Below are 25,186 nucleotides of genomic sequence, written 5' to 3'. Positions count from 1 at the left end.
TCAGGCGGGCTCTGAAGGGTAGAGCAGCCCCCGTACCAGGCAGGAAGCTGCTACAGACTATGGCTGTTAAAGACCAGTCAACTATCTGATAAGCATTTGCCCCTCCCCCCCCATTTGCTGAGGCTCTTGTACATTTCAAAGGAGGAATGTGGAACTCCACATACAGTCCGGGGCCAATGGGAAGTTCCGCTGACTCCAGTATGCACACAGGTGCCTTCTTTGAAATGCACAAGAATCCCCAATGGGGGCTCTTGTGCATTTCAAAGCCATGGAGCCCGGGATCAGCAGGGGACTGAGAGTCCGCCGCTGACCCTGGGCTCCATGCTATGCTGCATGCTGCTAGGAGCCTGGGGTCAGCTAGGGACTCCCCAGCTGATCCCAGGCTCCCTGCAACTGTCCCTTTGAACCGCGCATCTGCGCGATTCAAAGGGGTAGCTGCAGGGAAATGCCGCAGGGAGCCCGGGATCAGCTGGGGAATCTCCAGCTGACTCCGGGCTCCTAGCAGCATGCAGCATAGCATGGAGCCTGGGGTCAGTGGGGGACTGAGAGTCCCCCGCTGATCCCGGGCTCCATGGCTTTGAAATGCACAAGAGCCCCCGCTGGGGACTTTTGTGCATTTCAAAGAAGGCACCCACGTGCATACCGGAGTCAGCGGGACTTCCCGCTGACCCCGGACTGTATGTGGAGTTCCACATTCCTTCTTTGAAATGTACAGGAGCCCCCGCTGAGGCCCCACTGGGAGCTCCTGTACATTTCAAAGGAGGAATGCGGAAGTGCCTATCGAATAGTCGACTAGTTGATGGAAATTCCATCGAGTAGGCAACTAGTCAATTAATCACATTTTAACATCCTTACTCCAGACCTAATTAACTGGAACCAGTAAACCTCACCTGTTAAGGGTAAAGCTTACTGGTTAACCTTTTACATTCCTAATAATCACAGCACATTCAATTATCTAAAGAATATTTGCTTTATAGAAATAATGTAACTGATTCTTCAGCCTGAAGACTAAACCATTTCAGTACACTTTACTTTGGTGCTAATGCCTGGAAAGTGATTCATGTTTCATTCCCTGAGAGAGAATGCTCATATTCATTTTGAATGCCACATGTGGAAATATATCCAAGATCTTGAAAACTGCCTTCAATTAATCAGAGGACAAAAAATAACTTACACTGCTTTGCAGCAAAAGGTTTGTAAGACTGTTCAATACTGCATTCATGGCCCTTAAAGTATAAAACAAACTATTAGAAAAGGTTTGCTTAACACTGATGAAGATTAGTTAAGCAAAATTACTTCTTAAAGAGATCAAACTTCCTTTTGGACTTGGCCACGGTTTCTTATATATTGCCTTTGTACTGTACACTTCAATGGAATGTTAATGAAAGTGAACTTCAATATGCAAACAATATAATCAAAGTACAGCAGTCAACACTTAGCTACACTGAATTTCAGATTATGCCATGACCTCTGCATGAACAGGACAAACCCTGCCTTTCTGAAAAGTTTTCCTAACTCTTTCAAATGCTTTCTAACAATTGTTCTTCTTCTGTGTAATTGTCAGATTTAGGTAAATCCACTTTCTTGCCAATAACAGAGTTAATTTAGATCTGGGTTCCATTTTACCCTAACCCCCCAAAGTCAGAGGAGTGGCAATGAATTATTTACATTTCCCATATCTCAAAAAAGTTAACTGAAAAAAAAACCTCACTAGGAGATTGCGGCCTAATCTAGCAGACTCCCAGCCAAGCTGGGAGGGTTGACATGCTTAAGTGCAAAAGAAAGTGGCGGCTGCAGGAATGTTGCTGATTTGGGATGGCAAGTGTCTCGAGCACATTTTCAAAGGAATTAGGAGTCTAACAATGCAGCTGGTGCCCATGGGTCACTGTCACCATCCTTAGGCATCTAAATACCTTTAAAAACCTGGTCCTAACTAAAGATGTTAAGGATCAGTCAACTAGTCAACTATCTGATAAGCAAATGCTTATCGGATAGTCAACAGGCTAGTCGACTAATCATAAGAACATAAGAATGGCCATACTGGGTCAGACCAAAGGTCCATCCAGCCTAGTACCCTGTCTGCCAACAGTGGCCAATGCCAGGTGCCCCAGAGGGAGTGAAACAAACAGGTAATGATCAAGCAATCTCTCTCCTGCTATCCATCTCCCCTCTGACAAACTGAGACTAGGGACACCATTCCTTATTCATACTGGCTAATAGCCATTAATTGACTTAACCTCCATGAATGTATCTAATTCTCTTTTAAACCCTGTTATAGTCCTAGCCTTCCCAACCTCCTCAGGCAAGGAGTTCCACAGGTTGACTGTGAGTTGCACAAAGAAGAACTTCATTTTATTTATTTTAAACCTGCTGCCCATTAATTTCATTTGGTGACCCCTAGTTCTAATTGTTCCTCCACCCCCTTGGGGGTTGGACCCGGGCGCTGCGCTGCCCCTTTGAAATGCTGCCATGGCATTTCAAAAGGGCAGTGCAGTACGGAGCCCAGTATCAGTTGTGTGGTGCTGTCCCTTTGAAACACCATCCCCGGCGTTTCAAAGAGTCTGCGCTACACAGCTGATCCCGGGACAGGGAGGCTGATCCCAGCTGATGTTGGCTCCGCGGTGCTGCCCCTTTGAAATGCCGCTATGGCATTTCAAAAGGGCAGTGCCACACAGCTGATCCCAAGCTTAGCGCTGCATGAGCCTGGGGTCAGCTGGGGACTCCAGCTAACCCCAGGCTCCCTGCAGCACTGCCCCTTGCATTTCAAAGGGGCAGAGCCTCACAGCTGATCCCAGCTGGACCCTGAGCTCAGCAGTGCTACCCCTTTGAAATGCTGCCACAGTGTTTCAAAGGGGTAGTACTGCACTATTGACTAATCGAATAGTCAATGCAAAAATGCATCAACTACTCAATTAGTCAATTACACGCTACTTAACATCCTTAGTCTTAACTACTGTGGGGGTTGCAGGGCTTGGCTCCACCCTCGGCCTCCAGCCCCATCCGGAGTAGGGATGTAATAGTGTAGGGCTATGTCTAGACTTGCATGATTTTCCACAAATGCTTTTAACGGAAAAGTTTTTCCGTTAAAAGCATTTGCGGAAAAGAGCGACTAGATTGGCACGGACGCTTTTCCGCAAAAGCACTTTTTGCGGAAAAGCATCCGTGCCAATCTAGAGGTGGTTTTGCACAAGAAAGCCTTGATTGCCATTTTTGCGATCAGGGCTTTTTTGCGCAAAACAATACCGCGTTGTCTACACTGGCCCTCTTGCGCAAAAGCATTTGCGCAAGAGGGCTTTTGCCTGAACGGGAACAGCATAGCATTTCAGCAAGAACACTGACAATCTTACATGAGATCGTCAGTGTTCTTGCGGAAATTCAAGCGGCCAGTGTAGACAGCTGGCAAGTTTTTCCGCAAAATCATCTGATTTTGCGGAAAAACTTGCCAGTCTAGACACAGCCGTCCTGTCAGATGCAGCCATAAGAGAGGGCTGACAGCGCGAATCATGTGTTCAGGGTCTGCTGCAGGGCACAGTAACTTGCCAGTTAGACTTGATTAACTGATAAGCAAAAGCTTATAGGTTAATGCTATAGACTACACGCATTTCCCTCCCCTGCCTTGCTGGTAAATTTTTTAGCAGGCTAACCAGCAGCCTGGCTCTGTCCTGTCTTGTGATGGGTCCAAACCTCCCCCCAGACAGAGGCTGCTGTCACCCTGCTCTGCTGCCTTTTTATCAGAGGCAGCAGCACAGGGCAACAGGCAGCCCGTCCATGAAGGGGGCTGTTTTTTAAACTCCAGTGTGGAGTGGCAGGGGGCTCCTTGGCAGTGAGGCTGGAGCGGGCTGGCTGCCAGCCCCCACCTTGGGAACTACAAAATAGTCGACTAACGGATAGGAATTCGTGAGGATACTCGATATCGAACATCCCGAATCCACTAGGCTGCAGCTACCAGCCAGCAAGGGGCGCGATGCCGGCCCAGAATAAAGACCCGCAGAGCGAGGCCGAAGGACTATAACTCCCAGCATGCAACGCCTCTCCACTCGCCGAGAATACATGGGAACTACGATTCCCATCAGGCCATGCGGAGCACGGATGCAAGTCCCGGCACGTGGTATCGGGGTGCGATGCATGCTGGGGGTTGCGGCCGTAGCTCTATCGGGGAGTCTGCAATCCACGTGCCCTAAGCCGGGAGCATTTCCCCGCGCGCTGCCCTCATCCTGCAGTAGCCTTGTTTCCCTGCCACTCCCGCGCGATTCCGGAGCGCGTATTGGCTTCGCCCTCTCTGCAGCTGCCTCCGTGGAAGTTACAGCGGCCGGAAGTAGACGTTGCCTTAGTGACTATCTCTAGGGCAAACATTCCGGTCGCCCCGGAAGTACTTCAGATCTCTCCGGCCATGTGGCGATTTTTCTCGCCTTAGCCACAAATCCCATTCGGGGATGCGACACTTGGCCTTGGAATCAAACATTTCCGAGCGTTTAATTTAAAAAAGAAATACACGGCAGGCCGGTTAAACTAGCCGCGGAAAATGATTGGCCGACTCTTCTTACTGGTGACCAATCAGAGGTAGCCACGCTCAGACCGCAGGAAGCCGCACATGGAAGGCTCTGATTGGCGAGGACCAGATCCCGCCCCACCTCCCAGGCAGCTTCATTGGCTGTGTGTTTGGCGTGGTGCGCTCTGATTGGCGGTGAGTTGAGCGCTTCTCCCCACCCCGTGTGCCGGACGGTGATAAGGCTGGGGGAGGGCCCTACCGGGCTGGTCCGGTAGGTTCGGCGCTTTTCCTGAGAGCTCGTGGGGCTGGATCTAGCGAGTCCTCGTCTGAGTCCGCACCGACACCCCCGCTGCTGCAATGAAGCCGCTGTGGGGACTCGCTCTTCTGTGTGTCCTGCTCCTGGCCTGTGAGTCGCCCCCTCCTCCCGCGCCCGCCCGCCCGCGGATTCTAGAAGCTTCTGGCGAGGAGCGGTTGGGGCCGGTGGGGCCTCCGCCCGGGGAGTGACCGGGAAGCCTGGGGACGGGGCGCGGCGCTGCGTGAGGCCGGGAGTTGCCCTGGGGCGAGCAGCCCCGCCCCCGCCCTTCTCCCCGTTATCGGTCTTTGGGGCGCGCGCCTGGCTGTGGGGGGGGGGGGGGGGGGGCAGTGTCTTCCCCTCAGGGAATTGTGCCCCGAGGCGCTGCCGCGCGCTGCGCCCTTTGGTCCCGACGGGGTCTCCGCCCGCGGCGGCGTCACCACCCAGTGGGGTGGGCGGGTGTAACTCCGGGAAAGGGGGGAGGGTTCTTTTTCCAGGTCGCGCTGCCCGGAGCGCTCCGCGCCCTTCTCCCCGCCTGCCTCGTGTCCCCCGCTGCGGGGGCCGGACTGAGCCCGCTAGAGGCCCCCGGGGGGGGCGGAGCCAGTCGGCTAGTCGGTCTCTAACGCTCCCTTCTCCCTCAGCATCGGTCAGAGCGGAGGACCTGGATGTGGACGCCACGGTAGAAGATGACCTGGGGAAAAGCAGAGAGGGCTCCCGGACTGACGACGAAGTTGTTCAGAGGTTTGTACCTTGTATTGTGTAAAGGTCTGTCGCCCCCTATAGCAAAACACTAAAATGCCCCCCCTGTGGGTTACTGCCTCATCCTTTTGCTGGCCTAAGAAGTCATAATGGAATGTGAGAGAGGTTTGTGTTTCTAATCTATAGGCTGAGCCTCTCTAGTCCAGCATCGTTGGGGCCTGACCAATGCTGAACCAGAGAATTTGCCAAAACATAGGAGGTCAGTGTTATCTAGGAGCATTGCCAGCAGTTCCACAGCTTGCTGGGCTTATAGGAGATATTTAGGGGTAAATTGGAGCTAAGTAACGGTGCAGAACAGGCACAGCCAGGACTCCTGGCTACAAACAAACTTTATGGCATATGGAAAACTTGGCCACACCCATGACAGGTGGACATCCTGCTAACTGAAATCATGTCAGACTAGAAAGGTTCAACCTGTAAGATGTATTTCAAGGCAGGCGGTCTCAATCAGGGACATATGTATACACAGATTTCTGCATAGCCCTACTGGTACATCGACTCATCTAGACATTTGCATAGTTTTCCAACTTGGTGCCTAAAATAGTAGGGAAGTGAATGAAAACTAAATTTGCATACAATTCATTTATAGTGCTGTATATGCCGTACATAGAAATGTAATTTCCAATTGATTTATCATATGGTAAAAATAAAAGTAAGCAATCTTTCAATAAAAGAGTAATGTGACATTTTGTCTTTTTGTTGGTTTTATAAGCAAATAGCTTTCAAATGAGGTGAAACGTGATGTTATGCTGGACAAATCAGATTCCAGTAGTGCAGTGGTCTGGAAGGGGTAGCAAGCTGCTGTTTCAGATACCTAAGAGCTTTGGTCTTTTCAGTTGATGGGCTTAAAAAAACAAATTGCCCATGTTTTGTTACTTTTTCTTCTGAAATGAATAAAATTAAAAGGTAGATCGTAAGTAATACTTAATAATGATGTATGAAACAGTAACCAGATTGTACTACTTCAACATAACAATGCAGATTTAACATCTGTCACTGACTTTGGGGAACATGCAAGATAGGTCCACCAATGACTATTAGCAATAATGGGCAGAGATGGTGTCCCTTGTCTCTCATTGCCAGAAGCTGTGAATGACAACAGGGAATGGATCACCCTGTTCTATTCACTTCCTCTGGGACACCTTGCATTGGCCAATGCCAGAAGACAGAATACTGGGCTAGATGAAACTTTGGTCTGACCCATTATTGATGTACTTATGGCTTTCTTTGATTCTAGTCAGCCCCATGGAGTATTAGTAGAAACAAGAAAGCTATTACAATAATACACTGGCTTATGGTGAACACTTGAAATAATAGCCTGTGTGCTACAGAAAGAAAGACATACAGCTGAGAGTTACTTTTATATCAGAGATAATATTATATATTGTGTCTTCAGAGGAGAGTCTTTAGACAAGGGACCTGTAGGATTTTCTGAGTAGAGAGGTCCAGCTTTTACAACATCTAATGCACTCCCTGTTACCAGACTTTACCAGTAGTTTTCATGCTTTGTGCTCCATTGTCAATCAAATCTTAACAGTTCTAAACTGTCATCCTGATGTCATGGTTTGTGGAACTTTATAGTAACCTGTGTGTGTCTGGAACCTCAAATTCAGTTGCTCTTGCCACTACATAGTAACTGAATATGGTCCAATAACAGATCTGCTATCTTTCTCTCCACAGAGAGGAGGAAGCTATTCAATTAGATGGCTTAAATGCATCCCAGATAAAAGAAATCAGAGAAAAATCAGAGAAGTTTGCATTCCAAGCTGAAGTTAACAGAATGATGAAACTCATTATCAATTCTTTATACAAAAACAAGGAGGTAAGCCGGATGTTTATCCAGGGAATGTCAATATGTATAGTTCTCGCATAACATTTATTATTCCTAAATATTTCATTTCAGATTTTCCTGAGAGAATTGATTTCAAATGCTTCTGATGCTCTAGATAAGATAAGGCTAATATCACTGACTGATGAAAATGCCCTTTCTGGTAATGAAGAACTCACTGTTAAAATAAAGGTAAGAGCTGCTAGCTTGTACAATAATCTGCTGATTTGTTACGCACCCCACCCTCTCCCCATTGGAAAAACTTCACTTTTCCTTGCTTGAGGTAACAAATTTTAAGTCTGCATATCCCAGTCTGTAAAGCACTTTAAAATTGTAAAAACTTGGTACCCTGCTATGACCATAAATCATTGGCACGTCTGCGCTTATGTCTAAACTACAGCATGAAGTTGTTCAGTGGTACAAAACTCCAGCTATGTAAATAACGTGCTATGTTATTAACATAGCTGGAGTTGACACATCTTGCCCAAATTACTATGGGGGTCTATGGCAGCAGGAAGGGGGACTTGCCTTTTTTTCAGGGTAGAATACAGTGGTTGACTGCAGAGTGATCTGTGGTCTATTTGGGACCGTTGGTACATCAGTCTCAGCATCAGTTGCTGCCATGGTGTAGATACAGCCTTAAGAGATACCACAAACATTTATGGCTCCCTTTCAGGACTTTGTGAAGAGTGACTGAAACACTGTATTGTTTCAGCAAGTGTCTTCCCATATTGTCTTAATGTGACTCCATACTCTTGCCATATTTTTTGCATAGCAAATTTTATTCATGAAGAATCTGATTGGTTTTACTATAACATCTTACTGTAACTTTCCATTTTAATAAGCTGAAATATGCATGCTGACACTTAACTGAATGTACTTTTTTCATTTTCTAGTGTGATAAAGAGAAGAACATGCTTCATGTTACAGACACAGGCATTGGCATGACCAAGGAAGAATTAATCAAAAACTTGGGTACCATTGCCAAGTCTGGTACAAGTGAATTCTTAAACAAGATTACTGAAACACAGGAAGATAGTCAGTCAACATCTGAGTTGATTGGCCAGTTTGGTGTTGGCTTCTACTCTGCCTTTCTGGTAGCAGACAGAGTTATTGTCACATCAAAGCACAACAATGATACTCAACACATTTGGGAATCTGATTCAAATGAATTCTCAGTGATTGATGACCCGAGAGGAAACACCTTGGGCAGAGGCACCACCATAACGTAAGTATTGCAGCTGATCCAAAACTTATTAACCTGTTGAGGTACACCTTGCTCGTTAGCATGTTGTTTGTTCTCTGTATTATGATTCCTGTGCATATAACTCTTCATTTATAATATCTTTAGCATGAAATGAGTGCTTTCCCTGAATAGAGATGACTTCCTGAAAAGTATAACTATTGACCAAAGGTGTGGAGATTTTTAGCCAATTTTTCATTTTCTTGCATAGTTTAAGGATGTGATGCAATATTAACTGGTATTCCGAGTCCTGCTTGATTTTTTTGTTTTGTTTTATAAAGTTGAAATTTGTGCTTTTTCAGCTTATGTAAATGAGTACTTTTGCTAAACTGCAGAGTGACTTCTGTGGTCCATCTTAACAAAACTTTGTTTAATCTCTTAGGTTAATACATAGTGTAGAGAATAATGAATGATCATTTCAGAGTTGATCTTAACTTGTACTGCTCTGACACAAGTGGCTGAGTTCACTGTCCTTTCTGCTAATGGTCAGCCTTCTCCATATCTGAGGCTCATCATATTTGAGTATCAAGAACCACACAATTCCATTTTCAGTTTTATCAAAGTTTCCATTAACTTACAGTGGAGTAGACAATCTAAAAACTTCTGTCTGTTGAGTAAAAACTGCATAGTCGTCTCCACTCTTTGCAGTTCCTTCAGTACATTTCAGATTTCGCTATAACCACTTTCTAGTCCCGATAGCTTGAGTTGCAAGTATTGCTAGGAAGACTTTCCCCAACTTCATGCAGTGTGTGGGGGGGGGAGATAAAACAGTGCTAAATATAGTAGTTTGTAGGGATGTCACATGTAGTCAACTGCACATGTGTGCACACATGCCCCTGTTGCCTCTCAGAAGCCACAAGGTGGGGAGGCTTCTGCAGAGCAGCCTCTGTCTGCAGGGAGTTTGTCTATCTCTACCCTGCCCCCAAGATGGGCTTCTGCTGCCTCGGATACAGAGGCAGCAGTGCAGGGTGGCAGGGGCTCCTCAGAAGTACACTGCTGGAAACCCTGTCCCCAGGGACTAATAAATAATTGTGTAACTGTTAATCTTTGATGTGGTTACATGATTATTCATTTACACAGTATCTAACATTCCTTGTACAGGTTGTACCTCTGTTAACCAGTACTCTGGTCTGGCAGGAGCGCAGATGTCCCAGGGCCAGAGAGCCCTAGTGGAGGGCTGGTGGCTGGGAGCCCTGCAGCAGGGTTAGAGCCCAGTAGAGGGGCTGCCCTGCAGCAACAGAACAGGAGACCAATAGTAGGGCTGCCGTCCAGTGCAAACGCTGGAGGGTGGGGGCAGGAGCCTGCAGCACAACCAGAAGCCTAGCAACCCCACTACTACCTAGCGGCTCAGTGTCTTGGTGGGACTGCAAGGCAGTGAGGCTGCCCCCTGCTGAGAGCCTGATCGCAGGGCTGCCTGGCAGTGGGACCAGAAATGTGGGAGTGGGGCAGTGCAGCAAAAAGCCCAGTGGAGCTGTATGGTAAGACTGGGAAGCTGCAGGTCGACCCAGCAAGGCTTGTCACTTCGAGGAGCCAGTAGACCCCAACAGGGGGCTTCCCCTGTGGGAATAGAGCATGGCAGTGGGGCAATGCATGCCAGTGGCAGGACTGCCACAGTGAGGCCAGGAGCCCTGCATGCGGAGTAGGAATGTTGAAATTGATCAACTAATCAAATAGTCGATTAAATTTCCATTGACTATTTGAGTCGATAAGGGTGTTTCCACTTTGAAATGTAGCAAGAGCCCACTGGGACTCTTGTACATTTCAAAAGTGGAATGCCACTTCTATACCCCTCCCACAGAACTGGAGTTGGGGGGGAACCAGCTTTTAAGCTGGCTTCCCCCAGCATCCCTTCCTCTCCTCCTCCTCCTCTTCCCCCCCCCCCCCCCCCCCCCGCTCTCTCTTTGTGATAGAGACAGCAAGTGGAGGAAGCGACTAGTTGATTAGTCGCTTACATCCCTGGAGCCCACGGCAGGGGAAAGTCAGCTGGGAGGCTGTCAGAGGCCATGGCTGGGGGGCTGGTGATGGGGGTAGGTACAGAAATAATGTTCCCTGGTCTGGGTCTGGTAAAATCCCTCATCTGGGATCAAAAGTCCCGAGAGTGCCGGACAAAGGCATTCCAACCTGTAGTCTGTCTTAAATGAAACCAAATTACCTGACAAAAATAAGTCACCAGTTTCAAGTTGTACTCTAGGGCTGGATTGGCAGATTGAATGGTGACTCAATGTCCTCCTGTTGCCCCTGTGTCTCCATTTGCAGTATGCTTCTTTGCTGATGATAATTCTAGATCTTTTTTGGACTCTTCTCTCCCCCCCTTCTTCCCTCCCCATTCTCCTACATATTCTGAAGTCTTGTGTCTGATAATGTTCAATTGTGTTAATGTGGCTTGTGTTTAACTGTAGTGTTCTGAATCTGTTCTGATTTGTTTTATTGGGCTTCCATAATTTTAAAAGTACTGTTGTTTTTTTCCTCTGGAAAAAGACAGCAAAGGAGCAGAGTTGAGGAAGAATTCTGACTGAACTTTGAGACTAGAGACTGTCCATTGTTTGGGTGTACTTATACACCAGGTTCTTAAAAATACTTAGGCATAGGTTCAGTAAGTAAAATTGCTTTGGAATAGTAGCCTTTCATAACACACTAAATGGCTTGTACTGTCTTTCTCAGCCTTGTCTTGAAGGAGGAGGCATCTGACTATCTCGAGCTGGATACAGTTAAAAATCTAGTCAAGAAATATTCACAGTTCATAAACTTCCCCATATATGTGTGGAGCAGCAAGGTAAATAGCTCTAACTCTTAACTAATTATTCATTATTATATATACAGCACTAATTTCAAGGTCTTGAAAAATCTACTTCCTGATGGAGGACATTCTATCACAATTTCCTGAGCTGTTCTGCAGAGCTTGTGTTCTATGGAAGCAGTTACTCTCATGGGTTGCAAAAGTGATATTGGATCTTGTTTGGCTAGCAGTTCTCCAAAATGACACTTCCAATGCAGCAGAATTGACAAACTGCTCGTTAGCTTCACTGCTCTTCAAACCTGGTGAAGAGGAGAATTTCTGGTAACTTAAATGCTACTTGGAAAAGTTGAGCAGTGGCTGAGGAAATTGGGATGTATAAGAAGGATAAATTAAGAGGCAGGTGGACAAATCAGAATCAGAATCCTGTCCCTCCACCTCCCCACTCTCAGATAGGGAGAAAGCTACAAGATGGCACTACATATCTAATAGCCAAAAGCAAAACCAAGAAGTGAAAGATCTTAAGCAGGGAATGCCTCATGGTGGAAATACATACGTAGCCACTCATAGTTTCTGGGGCTTCACACCAGGGTATTGTCTGGTGGCCTCACTTTCTCTCTTTCTGTTTGTCTGCCTCTGGTTAAGAGTCTTCAGCATCATACAAAATTCCAGCATGGTGGTTGAAAATCAACTTGAGCAATCAGTGTTGTTTCTGCTGCAGCCCAATTCACATCTGTTAGTCACACTGAATTTGTATATGTTGATATTCAGAATCCTACATGACTTTAAAGCATGGCAGGTGGCATGTTCTAGTTACTCATTCAAAATAAAAGCTTACAGATTTTTTTTCAGTCCTAAATCACTCTTCCATGAGAAACAATTAGAAGAACCTTGTCAAACAGCCTCTTGACTTAAGCAATGTGGACTTACAGTTAAGTGTTTCCACAGACTGAGACTGTAGAAGAGCCCATTGAAGAGGAAGAAGTAAAAGAAAAAGAGGAAACGGATGATGAAGCTGCTGTTGAAGAGGAGGAAGAGGAGAAAAAGCCAAAAACTAAGAAAGTATGGGGTTTTTTTGGATATACACTTGAGGGCTAAACAGCTTGTCTTAGTTACCTGTTCAGGGGTGCAAAATGTTTCATCTTCTAGATGTGCATGATATAGTTCTAGCAATGACAGTGCCTTCTAGTAAGCCTGCCATCAGGATGGTGCTGATAACAAGTCTGATGCAAATGCCAGAACAGGAGTAAATATATTTCAATTCAGAAACACTGATAGTAATGTACTGAATGTATTCTTTCTTTGGCAAGTAAGCATCTGAGGGGGGTCAAGGGTCTTGAGTTGTTAGCGATCTAGTGGCTATCTATTGATCAACAATCTAATGGAAACTCATAATACCAGTGTTCACCTCAAACTCAGACTGAAAAATTTTTTAGTATTTTGGATTTATATAAATTCAGGTGTGCCATGCATAATGTGTGCATGCCTAAATAAGTACACAAACCGTAAGTTATCAGCTGTTGGTGTCCCATTCAGTCATTCCCCCCATGGTGCTTGCATTTGCATACTATATCTTAAATGTCACACTGTAAACCCTTCAGGGTGGGCACCATTTCAGTTTGTCTTCATGTGCCTAGTGCATTATTGAGCACCTAAAGTAATACTGAATATGCAGTACACTAGAGGCTCACAATATATACGTAAACTTTTCTATTTGAGATGCCTCAGTGAAGCGGTGACTTGCTTCTGCAACTTTGGGTCTGATCTATTCTACGAGCTTAGGTCAACCGCTTCAGTGTTAGGTTGAATTTGTAATGTCTACACTATCCAGTCCCTCCTGTTGACCTAAATAAAGGGCTCTTAATCTTGACCCTTATACTCCACTTGAATTGGAGTAATGCCTAAGACAACATTCACATTTTGAATTAAACAAAGTGGAAACACTGTATTGTAATTTACTAGTCTCCAGATAGTGATCCAAATTGCTGTTATGGACAGTCTGAGCTCTTTCAGTCAGGTGAGCAGGAAAAGCTCCAGGAACACTGGAATGTTTCCTTCCTCTGGAGCAAATTGGAAAGCTTACTAACACAGCTGAGCATACAAGCCAAGGGTCACACATGCCTCCAGCGTAGAGTGTTTGAGACAGTGGTTCTGATGGCAGGGGAGGAGGGACTGTGAAGCAGAGCTCTGACCCAGCAAAATAAATGTTGATCTCTGTCCCGGAATTGCACAGGGCATGGTCAGTAAGGGCTACGCCAGGGGCACAGCAATGCTGTGTGACAATAAAGGAGCTTACACAAGTGTACTACAAGACAGGCTTGTTGTGAGCCACAGATGTGGGAGGCTGACAACATGCATCCATAACTACTTGAAACAGTGTGTTCATCCCATGAGGCATTAGGACCCTAGCCCAGAATTCCAATCTGCTTCAGGGACTGTGGGATAGCTATCCATGGTGCATCACTCAATGCAGTGAGGATGTGCTCCATCAACCACAACCATCTAGTAGGAGTACATGCAAAATAGTATTAAATTGGATGCTCTAATTTAAAAGTCTAACTGGCCTACATTTGTAGTATTGACACATGATTACAGTTACTTCTAAATTAATATCAGCAGTCTTGGACATACACCACAAAGCTGAACAATGTAAAATTGACTTTTTTCATTCTCAGGTTGAAAAAACTGTCTGGGATTGGGAGCTTATGAATGATATTAAGCCAATTTGGCAGAGACCATCTAAGGAAGTTGAAGATGATGAATACAAAGCATTTTACAAATCGTTTTCTAAGGTAAATTTGATATATGATTCAAATTTCTACAGTACTTTTCTGGCACAGTAACCTCTAACTTCCCCATACACTGCTTTAGTCTAAAATTGAGAGGCCAGATCCTTAAACCTACCATAAAACTTACTTTACTAGAAAGTCCTTGACCTGATTTTGGAGGCTGAGCAAATGGGCAAAGGGAGTAAAAGGATTAGTGAGGAAGGTGTAGGTAGTATGATTTTACTCCTGGAGCAACTCTGCACCAAAAAATGAAATTCTGTACAAGTTGAACTTCCATGGTTCAGCATGATTTTAGTTAGTCGGATGTCCACTCACCGTGGGCATGACCAAGATTCCTGTGGTCCCATAAAGTTTGTTTGCAGCCCACAATCCTGGCTCTGTGTTTTGTTATTTAGGACTAGTTTACCCCTTAAATGTCTTGTAAGAGCCCAGTAAGCAGTGGAAGTGTTGGTAATGCTGCTAGACAATACTGATCTGTGGTCCAGCAAACTCTTTGGTTTGGCCCTGGACATATTCCAAAGGTGCTGGGCTAGAGAGGTTCATCCTGCACAATATTTTAAAATTGTGCATACATAACTGGCATGGTGAAGTATAGTGGGTTTTTTTGGTAACTTCAAATGCCTGTAACAGTGAAGACAAAAGATTCAGGAAACTTTGACAGATTCTTACAAATTCTTTATCAATATGTCAATCTTTAACGTTTTCATTTAAACAGTCATTACTTATACAAATGCAGTGTAATAACCTGGCCTATGAGGGCAATAGTGTCCTCATGGACTATTTTGTCTGTCATGTTTAGTCCCAAATTTAAGCTTCCATATGTATTGTAAGATTTTTGGGTCATACCATTGTAGTGGAACAGGAGGGTAGGCAAATTAGCAGTATTTTAGTTGTAAAATAGTAGATGACTAGCAGAGAGGGGAGAATTAGGGTAGTTGGTGAGTTCGGTCATATATGTGATTTGCCAACCAACACCCTTTGGTCTCCAGAGGTGGTATCCATGCCCTCATGCCAAGTGTGGATAGAGTGCTGGGAGAGAGGGTGTGCAATAATAGATGGGACTAAAGAGGAAGGGGATTCAGGCTAGCAAGGAATATAAGGGGAAGGGTGGTGCCAGCAGTCATGTGCACACTGACATGTGTATGCACATAACTAATACAGCTGAAACCTACAAAACTGGAATAGCACCTTGGTGGAAATCACAAATTCAAAGTTGTGAAACATTAATTCTGCATTGTATAGCGGTGTGGAATTCTAGTAGAAGTAATCTTTGCAGATAAGATCCTATTTTCTTACTGGCAACTAGTATCCTATTTTCAGTGGCTGTGTAATGAGACTTTTTGTTTTACTACTATAGTGCTTAACCTTTCTATTTCAATGATCTTCCCTCGGTTTTAGTAGAACAGGCTGCTTAGTGAATTACTGTTTTTACGTGTTTGATAGGGAATTAATCTTCGAGAATCTGGGATTTGGTTTCACTGTTTAGTTGGCAATCTCCTTAATCTTATTTCATGCAAATCTGGAATGACAGGAAGATGTTAAATAAAATTTCCCTTCTAAAGGATAAATCAGGGCAGAGTTGTGTAGAGATTAAAAGCACTCTGATTTATCCCATTAATTATTTCTATCACGGATCCAACTTTGTTCCTCCTTGTGAGTCTGCACTTTTGGAATATCTCTTTCACACACAAGCTCTAGAAAGAAACACTGATTAAATAGTAACTTTCCTTCCACAGGAACACGATGATCCTATGGCTTATATTCACTTCACTGCTGAAGGAGAAGTAACATTCAAGTCTATCTTGTTTATTCCTACCACAGCTCCGCGTGGTTTATTTGATGAATATGGATCCAAAAAGAGTGATTACATTAAGGTAAAAACATAAGTATTCTAAAAGATGGCATATACTTCAATATCCCTGAAACATTCCTAATTTTTTTTTTTTATCATGCAGTTGTATGTCCGGAGAGTATTCATCACAGATGACTTCCATGATATGATGCCTAAATATCTTAACTTTGTGAAGGGTGTTGTAAGTATCTTGAAGTGTTTAACTGAACTTGCTTAAATTACTATTGCTTCTACTTCATAATTTCAGCTTTTTTTTCCCCAATTAGGTGGACTCTGATGATCTTCCTCTGAATGTATCTCGTGAAACCCTTCAGCAGCATAAATTGCTAAAGGTATCTTAGTTGGCTTGTTAAACTATGTCTACTGGCGCCTGAGTGACTAAATCTACCACTTCCCCTGTTAAGTAACATGATTGTAGCAAGTATGGGGAAGCACAAAATACTCAACTAGCCATATTTGAGCCTAGATTCTTTCTAGACTACATATTTGAGCCTAGATTCTTTTTAGACTATCTAATCTAAATTAGGAATCAAAACATCAAGATTAACTTCATTTCACTTAATTAAAATTTGAAAGTACAAAATGGAACAGTTCATAAACTCTTGCCACAACCAGAATTTATTGAATCTTCACTAGAAGACAGAAAAGGGGGTGGCTAAGGAGTTAACATGAGAATAGGAATAATTAACAGATTAATGCCTTTTTTAGCACTCCTTTTAACAGCTTTAAAAGATTGTTTGTGCTCCTTGTTCATATAACAGCATGAGTGAACTTGCTGTTTTGTCTTTGGAATGAATAGGTTATTAGGAAGAAACTGGTTCGTAAAACTCTTGACATGATCAAGAAGATTGCTGAAGAAAAATACAATGATACGTTTTGGAAAGAATTTGGTACAAACATAAAACTTGGAGTGATAGAGGATCATTCCAACCGTACTCGTCTAGCTAAGCTTCTTCGTTTCCAATCATCTCATCATGAAAGTAACACTACTAGTCTGGACCAGTATGTGGAGAGAATGAAGGAGAAACAAGACAAAATCTATTTCATGGCAGGAGCCAACAGAAAAGAGGTAAATCTTCTGTAACAAAGCAAAATAGTCAAATAGCAAATCTGCCTGAGTTTAGGAATCAGACTGGTTGTAATTAAAGCTCTTACTGCTGGAAAGAGTGGCTAGGCTCAGTGTGCCAGATGACTTGTAGTTGCTTGTACTGTAGTGTTGGTATTCAAGGCAACTTGGATATTAGCAGCCTCTGGCATTTTTAGGTTAATGTTGTTTCACAACTGTCCAAAGAACTACACAGCAATAGAATTCCAATAACTTAGTGTCATGAAGTATTAATTTGTCTTTGTAGGCCGAATCTTCGCCATTTGTTGAACGTCTTCTGAAAAAGGGCTATGAAGTGATTTATTTGACTGAACCTGTGGATGAATACTGTATTCAAGCTCTGCCAGAATTTGATGGCAAGAGATTCCAGAACGTTGCTAAGGAAGGAGTGAAATTTGATGAAAGTGACAAATCCAAGGAGAGTCAGGAAGCTTTGGAAAAAGAATACGAACCACTCTTAACCTGGATGAAAGACAAGGCTCTAAAGGACAAGGTACACACTTATTTGTTCAGAGTAGTGTTATCTTGCACCTCTATGGTACCTGACTAATCCTTCATTTAATTTTTACTTTTACACCCTCATCTTCCCTATAGTCTTCATTTATTTGTCCATAGGGTATGGCTACACTGTGGTTTTGAAAGAGGGTTTTTCCAACATTTGGCCGCAGGTAGACAGGCCAGTATCGGGGGGGGAAAACCTCTTCCGGGAAAAGAATTGGAAGAAGATATGCAAATACAAGTATGATTTGCATACCTTTCCCAAAAAAACGCAGTGTAGCCATACCCATATGGACAAACTTCATTTCTATATGAATATAGATGTGCTTTTTTAGAAAGTTCTCATGTCTCTCAATTGCTTTTAGAAGACTTATACTAATAGAATATCGGGACTCTTCACTGGGGGGAGGGGAGCTTTCAAAACCATCATATATAGGACTGTATTTGAACAGATGTTTTTACTAACTGACCTCAAAGATGAGAACTACAAATAAAGAGAGTATACAAACATTACTTTCCTGGTTAGGGGTTCTCTCAATCTCAGTAAACATTTTTTTTCCTAGATTGAAAAAGCTGTGTTGTCTCAACGCTTAACTGAGTCTCCCTGTGCACTGGTGGCTAGTCAGTATGGATGGTCTGGCAACATGGAAAGAATCATGAAGGCTCAGGCATACCAGACTGGGAAGGATATCTCCACAAAGTAAGCTTTACTTCTTGTACATCAGTGTACGAACACCACAGACATGAGCCACAGTTAGTAGGCAATTATGACTTGCTTGATAGTGCTCCCTATTTATAAGAATGGATCTAAAAGTCTCACTTATGAGGATGTGAGACTCATTGGAAGTTAGGTAAGATGAATGTCATAGAATGATAGAAGACTAGAATTGGAAAGGCCCTCGAGGTCATCAAGTCCAGTCCCCTGCCCTCATGGCAGGACCCAGTACTATCTAGACCATCCCTGATAGACGTTTATCTAACCAGCTCTTAAATATCTCCACAGATGGAGATTCTACAACCTCCCTATGCAAATTATTCCAGTATTTAAGAAAAACTTCTTAAAACCAACTGATAGGGTGGTTAATGTCCAACCTAAGCCTCCCTTGCTGTAGTTTAAGTCCATTGCTGCTTGCTGTATCCTCAGAGGCCAAAAAGAACCATTTTTCTCCTTCCTCCATGTGACACCCTTTTAGATACCTGAAAATAGCTATCCTGTCCCTCCTCAGTCTTCTCTTTTCCAAATTAACAAGCCCAATTCTTTCAGTCTTCCTTCATCGGTCATGTTCTCTAGACCTTTAATCATTCTTCTCTGGATCATCTTCAATTGCTCTTCTCTAGATCATCTTCAATTTCTCCATCTTTCTTGAAATGTGGTACCCAGAACTAGACACAATATTCCAACTGTAGCCTAATCAGCACAGAGTAGAGCGGAAGAATGACATCTTGCTCACAACACACCTGTTCATGCATCCTAGAATCATGTTTGCACTTTTTTTTTTTTTTTTTTTTTTTTTTTTTTTTTTGCTGCAGTAGCAGCATCACACTGCTGACTCATATTTAGCTTGTGGTCCGCTATGACCCCTTTCTGCTGTACTCCTTCCTAGAGAGTTGCTTTACCATTCTGTATGTATGAGACTGATTGTTCCTTCCTAAGTGGAGTACTTTGCACTTGTTCTTATTAAACTTCATCCTGTTTGCCTCATACCATTTCTCCTATTTGTCCAGATGGTTTTGAATTATGACCCTATCCTCCAAAGCAGTTGCAGCCCCTCTCAGCTTGGTATCATCTGCAAACTTAATAAGCGTACTCTCTATGCCAATGTTTAAATAATTGATGAAGATATTGAACAGAACTGGTCCCAAAACAGACACCTGCAGAACCCCACTTCTTATACCTTTCCAGCAGGATTGTGGACTGTTAACTACTCCCTAAGAATTGTTATCCAGCCAATTATGCACCCACCTTATAGTAGCCCCAGCTAAACTGTATTTGCCTAGTTATTGATAAAGACTATCATGCGAGACTGTATCAAATGCCTTACTAAAGTCTAGGTCCGCCACTTTGTAGCCCCTTCTTGTGCTTGCTTGCTTCAGAAACTGACTACTGAAGCACAACAGAATGAATTGATCAGATAAGCCTCTGCACATCTGAGTAAATATGTGAGTAGGTCAGCAGGGTGAGCAAGTGTTGCATATAAAGCTGACTTTCCACACTGTACTTATCCAGAGTACGAACTTACTGACGGACTGTTCTGAAGTAAACAAAGCCTTAAACATTAGATAGCAAACTAAGTGGTGTTACCAGTTTTAAGAAGCTAGCTACTAACAATTTTTTTTTCTTGTAGTTATTATGCTAGTCAGAAGAAGACATTTGAAATTAACCCTAGACATCCACTGATCAAGGACATGCTCAGGCGCATAAAGGTAAACAGAAGTTACAAAATGATAGGTTAATTGTTTAGCTACATTAACCCTGGTTAATAGTCTGTCTTTTTCAACTCAGGAAAATGAAGAGGATAAAACAGTTGCAGATCTTGCTGTAGTTCTATTTGAAACAGCGACCATAAGATCAGGCTATATGTTGCCAGACACCAAGGAATATGGAGAGAGAATAGAAAGGATGCTTCGTTTAAGTTTAAACATTGACCCTGAAGCAAAGGTGAGCTGCCACCACTTCTGGTTACAGCTTGGTGCTCGTCTTAGTTTTCAAAGCACTTTTTAAAAACAACTTCCATTTCAAACAAAACTTCAGATGGGTATGTGTATGGGAGCTAGTGTAGCTATACCCAGATATTTTGGGAGTGAGACTTTGAGCTAGCAGGGTTTGTGCTCAGGAGCAGCTGTAGAGCCACAACTTCAAAGCATAGAAGTTGTGGCTCTACAGCTGCTCTTACAACAGAAACCCTCCTAGCCCAAGTCTGTATCTCAGATTGGAAAGCTCACCTGGGGAACATCTACCACAGTATTTTGGAGTAATGGGCATTAATAGAACACTGGGAGGCTTGCCCCTCTGCTAGCTATGCTTGTGAACTCCCCTCTTGTGAGAAGAAGGCAACCCTGGCTTTCTTCCCCCAAAAATCGTTGCAATATCTAGACAATGTAGGAGATGGCTGTTACAGATATGGGGAATGGCCAGACTTGAAGAAATCCACTTCAGGGTAGATGGGCAGGTCTTGCTATCAGAGTGGTGCAAAGGCCAGGAAAGTGAGCCTCTAGACAATCTTCAGTCCTATCTAGAGGACTACACTACCTCTAGTGACTTGCAAAACCATTCAGTTAATTGCATTTTATGTACAACTTTATTTAACATCCAGCAGCTAGATGCATCAAAGAAGTGATTAAATGTTACCTTGTGCCGTTTTTCACTGAAACCCAGTTCATACAAGAACTTCAAACTGAGTCTTGTGCATATCCTGTCTACCATTAAGACAGATAAGCAAACTGATTCATTGAGGCTAGAATGTTGTTTCATGTTAATTTGTTAATGTCTAAGGTGGAAGAGGAGCCAGAAGAACCTGAAGACACAGCTGAAGTAGAGCAAGATGAGGAAGAAGTAGAAGCTGATGGTGACGAAAGTGAAACCGAAAAGGTCAGTTCTCAGAATAAGTCTTAAATTTCTGCAATCTCTAATCCACTATCTTTTTCTACAACTCTGGAATCTGTTCTCATTAACATGAACAGTGTTCATGCAGCAAATCATAGTTTCAGTGAGGCATAGTATAGATCAAGCTTGTGTAACTTCAAGGAAGCTACTACTTGTTTATATTGTCAAATGAGATAGTGATGAGAAATCTCCATCTTGTAGTTAGAGACTAGATCAAAATTGGGATTAAGACAAGGTTACTTCCATAAGGCATTTCATGTATGCTTGTCCTAATTCTACTAGACAGGAAGCTACTAAAACCTTAAGTATAGAAAAACAGATTGGAGATGGACTATTCAGCTAGTAGCTGAACTTATTTCTGACCATGGATTTATCAGTTATTAGAATGCTAGTATTTTTCCAGTAAAGTGGGAACTGCTTGTATTTCCAGTTAACTGTATTTCAAGGTTCAGTAATCAAATTTAACACTAACTAATCTATTTTAAAGTAACCTTAGATTTTTAGACATCTGCAACTACTTTAATGTTGTCACAAGCTGTAATGCCTTGGGACACTTCTTGTTTTCTAGAATTGTAGTTCCTTACAGCTTCATCCCTATTCTGAAGACCAGCTGGAAGCAAATAATAAATTATTGGCTTCTAGGAATAAATCTATTCTCATGATACCAAGTAGAGATTGTTTGGTGTTCAGTCACCTGCCTGAAGTAATGGACTCCTGTAGCTTTTATCTGTAATGCTGGAATTTGCATAGTGGTGCTTTGATTAATTGTACCCAGGAATCTAATGCTGCATTTAGTGAGTTACGTACCCCGGAATAGAGGAGAGGATTAAAGGATAGTAGATAAAAATGAGGTCAACAGAACTTGTTTCTAGACTCATAGCTGCTTAAATATACAGTAAAACTCCATTAGTCCGGCATCCAGTGCTCCGGGACTCCTGATGGTCCGGCACTATCAGGAACCCGGAAGTGCTAGGGCAGCCGGACAGGCTTCCCCCATTCAGCTGCTGCTGAAACTGACCAGCAGCTGAATCAGGGAAGCCGGGAGCAGAGCATCTGGGGTGTTGCCGGGTTGGTCTCGTAGCGCTGCCCCTCGGGGCTGCGGGACCAACCCGGCAGCACCCCAGCTGCTTTTGGGGACCCCTGGGGCAGAGCATTTGGAGTGCTGCCGGGTTGGTCCCGCAGCGCCAAAGGACGGCGCTGCGGGACCAACCCGGCAGGATCCCACCTGCTCTGCCCCAGGGGTCCCTGATTCAGCCGCTGCTGAAACTGACCAGCAGCGTCAGTTTCACCAGCAGGCTGAATCCGGACGCCTGGGGCAGAGCAGCTGGGGTGCTGCGGGGTTGGTCTTGTAGCGCTGCCCCTCGGCGCTGCGGGACCAACCCAGCAGGACCCCAGCTGCTCTGCCCTAGGGGTCCCCAAGTCAGCCGCTGCTGAAACAGATCAGCGGCAGATTCCAGGAAGCCCGGGGCAGAGCTGCTGTGCCTGGGGCTTCCTGGAATCAGCCGCTGATCTGTTTCAGCAGCAGCTGAATCAGGGACCCCTGGGGCAGAGCAGCTGGGGTCCTGCTGGGTTGGTGCCGCAGCCCCAAGGGGCAGCGCTACGGGACCAACCGGGCAGTACCCCAGCTGCTCTGTCCCAGGCGTCCCCAAGAGCAGCTGAAGTGCTGCTGGGTTGGTGCCGTAGCGCTGCCCCTCAGCGCTGCGGGACCAACCCAGCAGCATCCCAGCTGCTCTATTGCGGGCATCCCCGATTCAGCTGCTGCTGAAACTGACCAGCAGCAGCTGAATCAGGGATGCCTGGGGCAGAGCTGGACTATCGTAAGGGGGGGCTATGAGGGGTCTGGGGTGGCATCCCCTCCCACCCCACTCCAGACCCCTCATAGCCCCCCCTTATGATAGTCCGGCATATCTGATAATCCGGCACCCCCTGGGTCCTAAAGGTGCCGGATTATCAGAAGTTGACTGTACTTGCAAAGCCTACTCTGAACTGCTGCAACAATACTGCTGTGAACAGGAACTCCATTGTACTTTGATTTGCTAGTCATCCCTATAAAGCTCCTGTTAAGAGCTCAACAGTCATGAACCAGAGAGCTAATATACTTTTAGCATTGGTCAACTTGTTTCTTCCTAAGTTACAAATTTTGCAGAGATGAACCACCATCATAATTGCATTCCAAATCATAATTTGCATTCCAAAAGTGGCCTATCGTGGACAAGTTGGATTTTGTGCCTTTTTGCTGCATTGATTTAAAGGATCTGAAAGGCTTCTTAAAAATTGTTTTAATTTAAATAACCGGTCATCTGCTCCCTCCATTTGGATAAGTAAACACCACGGGAGCACCTGTAGGGTCAGGATGATCTTAAGATCTCCCATCAGTTGCCTGCCTCTTGGAATTAAATTAGTGTAAACACACACAGTTTTTTAAAAGACTAAAAATGTCTTCAGTCATAAGCATTACAAGTGCTATGAAAATGAGATTTGGCAAATGTACTGCAGAAACTGGCTTTTGAAAGCCATGGCTTTTGGTATGCAGACACAGACCTATAATCTCAAAGTATCTTTTTAAATGGTTTCAAGACAAACTTAATTTTCTCTCATCTTTGCAGGAATCTACAGATGTAAAAGATGAACTGTAAACAGCACTCAACTAGCATCCTGCCTGGGGTGAGGAGGGAATGTGAATTAGATTGTTCAGTTTTTCACTGTAAAATGTTAAGGGGGTGGTGTTGTGGGGTTATGGGCTGAGGAGGATTTTTTAAGTTTAATTTTTTAAAACATTCCTCATGAATGTAAATTTGTACTATTTAACTGACTATTCTTGGTGTAAAATCTTGTCATGTGTACAAAATAAAATGTTCCAAAATACCACGTGTAACCCAACTGGAATGTTCATCTTTCTTAGCTTAGACCTAAATGTGTGTGTGGTTTACATAGTAGGTGACTAAGATGGGGGAGGGACCTGCTCACAGAGCTGATTTCTGTGCATTAAAACACATTGGTCACAATTGTCAACTTCTGAAGGGCCAGTATTGTCTGGCTGGCAGGCTAATAATACTTGTTTCGTGCCCAGTAGTTATGGGCAATATCCTGTGACGTAAAGAGGTTGTGACTGTTGTATTGGTTGACCTAAAACTTTTCTACTGTCAAAACTAGACTGATCCACAAGACAAGTGAATATATGTTTGGGCAGTGAGGCAACTAGGAGAAACTATACAAATATCACTTAAAATACAGAATTACTGCATCTTCTTGTCAAGGCTGAAAAGGCAATGCAGGCTTCTAAATCCACGTGTCTTTCATCTCTGCTGCATTTTGAAAAGGGAAGTATATTAGGATCTCCTATTTGTAGTAGAGCATTTGAGTGGATTTAAAACTGCTTCTCTCACATTATTCCCTCTTCCTTCCACCATTTACAGCATCACTGAAGTGATGCAGCTCCTTGCTTGGCTGTATCAAGACTAGGAATAGACCCTATTGCCATAATAGTCAGTTAACTACTTTGTTCTATGAACTACAGTAAATTAAACTTGTTTCAAACTGAGATTGTAGAAACAACATACAATTATTGTTTCTGCGTCCGGCTAAAGCCACCCTTTTTATTCATTCTTTTATTGGAGGAAGGGAGAGTTTAGCAGTTTTCATGTCCCTCTGGGGTCTCTATTTTAATTTGTTCTATATATTGTGTGTTAAACTTCGTAAGCCACCTAAAATATTTTAAATAGAGGTGAGGTAAAAATATTTTAAATGTGTATTTGAGTCATAAACATTAAACATTTGTCTTTAGCTAATCTTCAAAGTTCATCTCAAACATACCTTTGAATACAGGGGGTCATTGAACCGGAAAGATGAGGTGTCATGCCTAAGGACACATGGGAAATTATTGGCAAGACCTTTGTCTTCATTCCTCCAGGCCCTGCTGTTGCCTTGGGGTATTGGTGTAAAAGGTGAACGTTTCTGGTCATATAAAGGCAGTACATCTTTTTATCTTCATGT

At 43.8% G+C, this 25,186-nt stretch overlaps 1 protein-coding gene across 1 annotated transcript; it reads left to right on the top strand.

The window, feature by feature from the left end:
* Positions 1–4,705: 4,705 nt before the first annotated feature.
* HSP90B1 (heat shock protein 90 beta family member 1) lies at positions 4,706–24,058 on the top strand. Its single transcript, XM_006138017.3, has 18 exons — positions 4,706–4,895; positions 5,423–5,522; positions 7,221–7,362; positions 7,444–7,560; positions 8,265–8,596; positions 11,273–11,384; positions 12,294–12,407; positions 14,021–14,137; positions 15,871–16,008; positions 16,090–16,167; positions 16,253–16,318; positions 16,786–17,055; positions 17,339–17,584; positions 18,153–18,289; positions 19,935–20,013; positions 20,093–20,248; positions 21,083–21,178; positions 23,800–24,058. The coding sequence occupies exons 1-18, from the start codon at positions 4,847–4,849 to the stop codon at positions 23,827–23,829; spliced, it is 2,379 nt and encodes a 792-aa protein (XP_006138079.1). The 5' UTR covers positions 4,706–4,846; the 3' UTR covers positions 23,830–24,058.
* The last annotated feature ends 1,128 nt before the right edge of the window (positions 24,059–25,186 follow it).

Source organism: Pelodiscus sinensis, chromosome 1 (assembly GCF_049634645.1).
Source record: "Pelodiscus sinensis isolate JC-2024 chromosome 1, ASM4963464v1, whole genome shotgun sequence".
NCBI classification, from domain to species: domain Eukaryota; kingdom Metazoa; phylum Chordata; order Testudines; family Trionychidae; genus Pelodiscus; species Pelodiscus sinensis.
The sequence above is the reverse complement of the archived record's forward strand: the minus strand, read 5'-3'. Positions and strand labels throughout refer to the sequence as shown.